General features: G+C 31.4%; 1 protein-coding gene across 1 annotated transcript; it reads right to left on the reverse strand.

Moving 5' to 3' along the window:
• Positions 1-6,121: 6,121 nt before the first annotated feature.
• On the reverse strand, positions 6,122-7,991 carry LOC109154842 (protein CHLORORESPIRATORY REDUCTION 7, chloroplastic). Its single transcript, XM_019302586.1, has 3 exons — positions 7,817-7,991; positions 7,630-7,718; positions 6,122-6,682 (listed from the first exon to the last, which is right to left on the reverse strand). The coding sequence occupies exons 1-3, from the start codon at positions 7,884-7,886 to the stop codon at positions 6,383-6,385; spliced, it is 459 nt and encodes a 152-aa protein (XP_019158131.1). The 5' UTR covers positions 7,887-7,991; the 3' UTR covers positions 6,122-6,382.
• Between the last annotated feature and the right edge of the window lie 206 nt (positions 7,992-8,197).

An 8,197-nucleotide genomic window follows, 5' to 3' on the forward strand; every position in this document is an offset into this window, starting at 1 on the left:
TTACACTGTGTATGCCATAATTTGCAGACTTAGTTTTTGTATGAAAAGACGTTAAACATTTTGGTGTGCACTTAGATAGAACTGTGTGTGCACTTGGGTTAAGGAGTTTGTGCCATGATGCTGAAGAAAACTGATGAACCTGGCAAAAGAGTGCGCAAAAGTGCTTGCTATAACGCAACTTTGACTTGCTTCATCTGGAAGAAAAAAGAAGAAGTGTATGGATTATGGCTACTGCTCAGTACAAAGGGTTGGACTCAACTGCATTGTAAATATCAAAACTATTGGTGTAAAATTTGATTTTGCGGCTGAATTTCACAAAAACGCTAAACAAATGTCGATCTCCATTTTTGAAACTTGTTCAGCAACCAACAAATGTCGCTGATTGGGATTCCTCTCGTCGTCCATCGCATCAAACACTAAAACTACGAACTAGAGAGGGGAAATCAACAAATTGGGAGTGCTTCAGTATTACATTTTGAGAAGGATTGCGCCATTGCGGTGTGTTTATACGGAGAAAAATGCGGAATTACATGTATGCATAATGAACACAACTGACACTAATGCCCTTAATTTTCTTAATTGCGTAAAATAACCTATTAAAATTTATTATAAATATAGACCATTGATCAATCAAAATAAATGGTTAAGATGAGTTCCTAGGTTCCTATCTAAGGATGGGTTCCTATATGAATGTAAATCTTCATATATAATAGTTAAATTATTAATTTTTTCAAATAAACTTATTAGTGTAGAACTAAAATTAGTAAAATGTTAACGACAATTATAAAATTTTTAAAATTAACTATATACTAGTGTGTGCATACATGGTGGGTCAGGTTGGTTTCTATACTGATTTTGTAGGGTTAATTTCACCAGAGGTCTTTATCTTTGGTGACAATTCTAAATTTAGTCATAGACTATTATTTTTTTCATTTAACATTCTAAACTATTATTTCTGGGAAACTTCTAGTCCGGCCTTCTCATGACTTTTCCTATTTTTAGTAAGGACATTTTTGTCTTTTCATATTTTTCTTTTATTATTTTTTCGGTTTAAACCGACTTAATTGGTTTAGAACTTTAGGTAACCTCTGATTTTTTAGTAACCATATTTTTCAACCGTTTTTTAGTAAAGTCCTAAACCAATTAAACCGGAAAAATAACAAAATAAAAATATGAAAAGACAAAAAAATTAGTACTAAAAATAGGAAAAATCATGAGAATGACTAAAAGTGTCCAAAAAATAATAGTCTGGGATGTTAGATGACAAAAACGATAGTATGAGACTAAATTTGAAAGTGCCACCAAAGACAAAGGACCTTTGGTGGAATTAACTCGATTTTGTATATTGTTATGAACTATTTGTATTAGATTTTGATGATACCAAACAAGTTAATAAATTAGTTCCCAATTATTTTACAATTTTCTAGACTTAGGCTTTCATTTGTTGTAACATCTTATAGGTTCAAGTTAGGAAAAAACTATACTACTCAAAAGGTAAATACACCATATACTAGTTCAATTATATAAGTGAACAAAACGGAAGATCAAATGTACTGAATAGATCGAAGGTACTGAATAGTGCAAAGAACCAGAAGGTAAAATATATTGAAACATTGACAACATTCTCTTGTAACTATGCAGTGATAATATACACAATCACTATAGTGTCAGTATATATTATCACTGCATAGTTAACAAGAGAATGTTGTCAATGTTTCAATATGCTTTGGTACACATTTCAATGAGGATTTTTCTAAAATAGTCAAGACAAAAGGTAAGTTGAAAAGTCAAGATTCAAGGACTAGTGTTGAAAGTCAAGTAACAATTTAAGAATTCTTATAAAAGCAACCTAATACACAAACCACAAGTCATTACATGTTGGTTAAATACCACCCATTTGAAATTTGCTTCCCTCCAACGGAAGTTTATAAATACCTCAATTCAAGAATGAATGAGGTGATGGTCTTTTTTAGAGAAATTCTACAAGTGTTTTACTACATTCAAGCGGCTATGTTTACCTAACCAGTGAGAGAGATACTGCGATCAAAAATCAAGTTCAAACTTTGACAAATTCAAAGATTACCCAACGCTAGTTGGAGAAGAACAATCTTTGTGTTCAATCTTTGTGTTTAGTAAAGTTCTAAACCAATTAAACCGGTTAAAATCTAAAAAATAACAAAATAAAAATATGAAGAGACAAAAAATGTCCGTACTAAAAATAGGAAAAGTCATGAGAATGACTAAAAGTGTCCAAAAAATAATAGTGTGGATGTTAGATGACAAAAAGGATAGTCTAGGACTAAATTTGGAAGTGCCACCAAAAACAAGAGAGCTCTGGTGAAATTAACTCGATTTTGTATATTGTTATGAACTATTTCTATTAGATTTTGATGATACCAAACAAGTTGAGAATATTAGTCCAACTATTTTACAATTTTCTAGACTTAGGCTTTCATTTGTTGTAACATCTTATAGGTTCAAGTTAAGAAAAAAACTATATTACTCAGAAGGTAAATACACCAGATAGTAGTTCAATTATATAAGTGAACAAAACGGAAGATCAAAGGTACTGAATAGTGCAAAGGACCGGAAGGTAAAGAAGTTGGATAGTGAAAAATGGATTGTACATAACAGGAAGGTTCAAGACCGAAGAGAACAATAGTTAAGTCAATGAGACACTTGATAGTTCAAAGCAAGAAGTGACCTATTCACTATTCAGTCAAGCATGCTAAAATTCACGCAATCACACTGACACTATAGTGATTCAGTGATTGTGTATATTATCACCACATAGTTAACAAGAGAATATTGTCAATGTTTCAATATGCTTTGGTACATATTTCAATGAGGATTTTTCTAAAATAGTCAAGACAAAAGGTAAGTTGAAAAGTCAAGATTCAGGCACCTAACACACAAACCACAAGTCATTACATGTTGGTTAAATACTACCCGTTTGAAATTTGCTTCCCTCCAACAGTCAAATTAAAGGAGTTTATAAATACCGCCTTAATTCAAGGATGAATGAGGTGATGGTCTTTTTTAGAGAAATTCTACAAGTGTTTTACTAATTCAAGCGGCGATGTTTACCTAACTAGTGAGAGAGATACTGCGATCAAAAATCAATTTTAAACTTTGACAAATTCAAAGACTACCCAACGCTAGTTGGAGAAGAACAATCTTTGTGTTCAATCTTCACACTCTACGTGACTCAGAGAAGTAGAAAGAGGAAGAGTGGCAAGTTGTTGTCTCAAGTCCTCTCCACTTGTATTAGAAGTGACTAGCATTTTGTACGCGCGATGCGCGAAAACTTATGCCCAATATTAAAATATTTGTAAGTAACAAAATTTAAAAAATTAGTTAAAATCATGTTTTGCAATTTCTTAAAGTGATGATTCTTTTGAATTATCATATATTTGAATAATATAGTGATCAAAACAAAAAAAAAAATAAATTATATTTTTATATAATAATAATTTACAAATAATACTAAGCTAACACTCACATATATGATATATTGATATGGATACACAAATAATATACATACATATTATATATATATATATATATATATATATATATATATATATATATATATATATATATATATATTTGATACACATATATAATTTAACATTATATTCATATAAATATTTAATTAAAATATAATTTATAATTAAATTAATTGTTATATGATAATTTTAATAAAATGATAATTAAAAATAGGAAAAAGATATGATAGATGTAGGTGTATGGTAAGATTGGTAGATATATTAAAAACTAACGGTGTTATAACGGTGTAAGGGTGATTTTGTCCAATGCAAATGAATGTACAACAATTAAAGCAAAATGTATATATTTATTAGCATATAAAAAAGGGACAAAAATAAAGGACATAACTTGTATTGACACTTATTTTGTTTTTAGATAATACTAGTGAAACCTCCTTAAGATCTTCTAGGAGAATAGTGAATTAAGTCAAGTTGGTTTAATCACTATAAAAGTTGTTATATCTCTCTTTATATACTGCACTTACATACAATCCTTTTTATTTATTATCAAACTTATATTTTAACAAGACAAAATGTACCACAGAAATAAAAAGAGTTTAAAATAATTTCCACTACGCTTAAAACTCTATTTTGAAATTAAAATTTGCAAAAGTTTTTGAAAAAGATAACAAGTATATTCACCCCTCTTGCTGGAAATGTGCTATAGTTGCTAGCTAGTGTATTAGCCTATATTGCCAAGGTTTTATACAATTGGAGACTACATTTCTATCTAAAAATGATAAATATATTCTTTGGAGTAAAACTCTTACAACGTGTATGTCTTAATTTTATTAGAGGAAGAAAAAGAAAAAGAATAAACATTGGCCATTCATGTTTGTTGTATGTATACTTTGATTATACAGTTGGTATTTTGATGAATTAAGTGTTTTGATTAAGTATTTGATTCTTTGTTAACAAATTAGGTTCTTTGATGAATTAGGTAATTTGACAAATTAGGTATTTGATTAGTTAGGTATATATATTGAATATGAATTATGTAGTTTGATGAATTAGATTGAATTTGATGATGAGTTAGGTTTTTATTATTATTATTATTATTATTTTTGGTGAGTTAGGTATATTTTGATTATACATTAGGTATTGTAAGTGTAAAAATTTTACACGTTGGACCCTAATGTGTTGGCTTGAATTAGTTGTCTTTTTTAAAGTGCTTAATTGGCTACATATTAGGTAAGGTTTGTTTCACTAGATCGAGTGCCGGGGGTAAGACATCAAAGGATGTTCTCGGTCAAAAGGTCTAGTCAAGACCCTACTCTCAGGGATCTTTAAGTCAAAAGAGCAGCTGAGAATAAGGAGCGCAAGTTTAGATCAAGGAGACATCTCAAATATCTCTATAAAACGCTACTGTGTCTAGCATTCAAATTCACACTTTTGATTAAGAAGATTTCTGCTTGTCTAATTCTGATATATTCTGTTGGATATCTGAACGGTGATGCACTGGTGAAGAAGATCTCACGAAGGGTTCATGATGCGAAGAAGATAGCCTACACGTCAAGTCCACGTAGTCACTGGAGTAGGTTCTGGAGTAGATATAGTTTATACTTCAAGTGTAATGTTATCTCTTCTGTTTGTACTCCTGTTATTTGTCTAGTGGATTTGGGTTGACGTGAGCGGCCCCGCAGAGGTAGGAGTGAGGCTCTGAACTGCGTTAACATCTCCTGGTGCACGATTCCGTTTATTACTTGCTTAAGCTTTTATTTATTCTGTCTGGATTAGATCCTGGAGCTAGTCCAGCGTTTTTATTAGTTCGTTGTTTTTTATCAGAATCTTAGGCTTTGTCTTGCTTTCAAGATACACGTGTTTTTTCAGGTATTTTGATTACGAATTATGTAATTTGATTTCAATTTAAATCACCTAATATCGTTTATAAATGCATCCATCATTGTGTATCTGTATCTCCATAGTACTTAGAGTAGCATTTTATAAATTGACAGATATGGATCAGAGTCCCTAGTGACCAGCAATTACAGGTCATCAATCGATTTTTGTACTTCAATACTCCAAAATATGACATGTTTATGAGTTTAATTGCACATTTTAAAAGTTTGTGAGGTTAATTAACTTTACGAGTAAAATTTAGGACATATTTGACTCTTTTCCTTAAAATTTATTATCCACCTTATAAGCCTACTACACCAAATGGCAATTGTTATGTCGTGGAACCGTGCCCACCTTGCAAGATAGACACGGTTCTATGTTCCTAATTACTGAACTCTATGTTCATAATTTTTTAACTTCATATTTACAATTATTGAACTCTATATTCACAATTACAGAACTCTATGTTCATAATTACTAAACTCTATATTCATAATTATAAAACTCTATGTTCATAATTTTTGAACTTCATATTCACAATTGTTGAGCTCTATATTCACAATTACAGAACTCTAGCTATGTTAATAATTATAAAACTCTATGGTCATAATTATAAAACTCTGTATTCATAATTTTTGAACTCTATATTCACAATTATAAACAATTTTGAAACCGTGTCTACCTTGCAAGGTGGACACGATTGAACGGCATAATTTGCCACCAAATAGAGCAAATAATTAAAAGTATATATATTACTCCCTAAAACACATTTATATTATTACCATCAAGCACTATGTGTGTTGCACGAAAACAATACATAATGTATAGAATATACAATTTTTTACATTCAATTTGCTCAGCAGACAGATCAAATGTCGCACAAGTGATTTGTCAACTTTAGACATAACTTTAACATAGTCATTGCCAAAGTTCGAATCTTGATCTCTTCTTCTAAATACTGTCTACTGAACCAATGAACTAACTCCGTGCCAACCTCAATCGGCCATGTCGTCGTCCTGCTGTTGTAGACGAACTTCGAACCACTGAAGCGAACCAGCGTCTCCATCGATTTCAAGTTCACAAACGCACTTCACCAAATACTCCACCGCGTCGTCAATGTTTTCGAACCGCGCTAGGTCCGCCGGCAACCCATTCGCCGGCCAATTTTGAAGCCACCCTTTCAACCTCTCTCTCAGTTCTTCCTCCGATACGAACTCCTCCTCCTTCCCAGGTTCCATTAGCACATACGTGTCTGTCCTTATGTCTGCCCTTCTCCTTCTTCTCACCTCACAAATCTTCAACACCAAACATAATCACTTCATGGCATGTTTCATAAAGATTAAGAGGAATTGCAATTTCCATTGACAGATCATTTAGTTGAGACGATGTAATTAGGGGAAAAGGGATTATAATTTCGTAGAAAATGAATAAAGTGATAATTTTGATAGGCAGGAATAGAATGACGATGAATTGAAAGTGGAGGAGTGAATAAAGACTGAAATATCATTTATAACAATAATAAGGACAAAATATTAATTTATTGTTGAATTACAATTTCACAAACTATGGAATTACAAATTAGTCTTCGACTATAGTAATTTTATTCAATTTATTAGTCTCCGATTATAGTGATATTTCTCGATTTAGTCATTGATTCTAATAGTTTAGGACTCAATTGATAAAAAATCAAAGTCCATGGCGTAATTAAACACAGAAAGTCATTTAGGACTAAATCGAGAAAAATAAAACATTATAGTCAAGGATTAAATTTGATATTAACTCAATTTGCAATTATATGAATATTTTGGTCTTTATACTACTAATTTCCTTTTAATTCATTTCGAATTATACCAAACACTCAATTAAAATTCTCAATAATTCTATTTATGCCCGTCAAACAATAAAATTTGAATTCATACTTTATTTACATATTATCCATTTCCCATGAAATTACAATTTCTTTCCGTTCTAATTCCCTACTTCCAACTAAAACCGCAGGCTAATATCTAAACAAAAACTCGGCCTCTTTCTACCTTGTTGTTCTAAGTAGCAATTTTTTTTTTTTGAATGTTACTGGTTCTATTACATTGTAGTATCTGTTCATATACTTTTTCAACCTACTGAAACACAAAGAACCAATAACGCCTCCACTGAGGCTCGAACTCGTAACCTTCCAAATGGAAGTCCAACCCGGGTACCATATTAAAAGAGAAAAGAAACAATTAAGATAGAGGCCACTTACCATAGTTGCATTTCGGATGTGGAATTGCATAAACTGCACACTTTGCCCAAGTAATGGTGGTGGAGGATGCAATGTTGCTCTCTCTTTTCCTGCAAAAATTAATAATTAATTATATTTTTTTTACCTCATGAGTGTTTAAGCACTCCTTAATTAAAAAACAACTCAGACTAAGAAAAACTAACGATACCAATGAACTTGTTCTGTGGATTATGGCACAGCAATCCAGCTTTTATGGTCTCATTCAAAATTCCCAGCATGTTTTTTGTTTTGTTTTTTTCTTTTCTAAAAAGGATTGAAAGAAATCAACAATGGATGTTTGGGTTGGCTTGTGTTCCTGCTAGAGGATGGATAAGAAGGATGACACTCAAGAAATATTTTGAGCCTCATCTATAGTTTTACACCACTTACCCCTCCCCAATTATGAAAATCCTAAAATGCCCCCTCACAATTTTCTTCTTTCTCTCAAAATTAAAGTTGAGTCCTCAATCGCAATAATAGTAGTCTGACCAAAGTATTAGGGAGGATAATTTGTAAATCACTATAATCCAATGGCTTAGCAAACAGCCAA

Source organism: Ipomoea nil, unplaced genomic scaffold (assembly GCF_001879475.1).
Source record: "Ipomoea nil cultivar Tokyo-kokei standard unplaced genomic scaffold, Asagao_1.1 scaffold2653, whole genome shotgun sequence".
Lineage (NCBI taxonomy): Eukaryota > Viridiplantae > Streptophyta > Magnoliopsida > Solanales > Convolvulaceae > Ipomoea > Ipomoea nil.

What these genes read in the sequence shown, in the direction of transcription:
- LOC109154842 (XM_019302586.1), bottom strand. Translation starts at nt 7,886, where the DNA reads ATGCTGGGAATTTTGAATGAGACCATAAAAGCTGGATTGCTGTGCCAT. An exon ending in TCCACAGAACAAGTTCATTG is followed by an intron (nt 7,719 to 7,816) that starts GTATCGTTAGTT and finishes TAATTTTTGCAG; the next exon opens with GAAAAGAGAGAGCAACATTG. An exon ending in ACATCCGAAATGCAACTATG is followed by an intron (nt 6,683 to 7,629) that starts GTAAGTGGCCTC and finishes TTGGTGTTGAAG; the next exon opens with ATTTGTGAGGTGAGAAGAAG.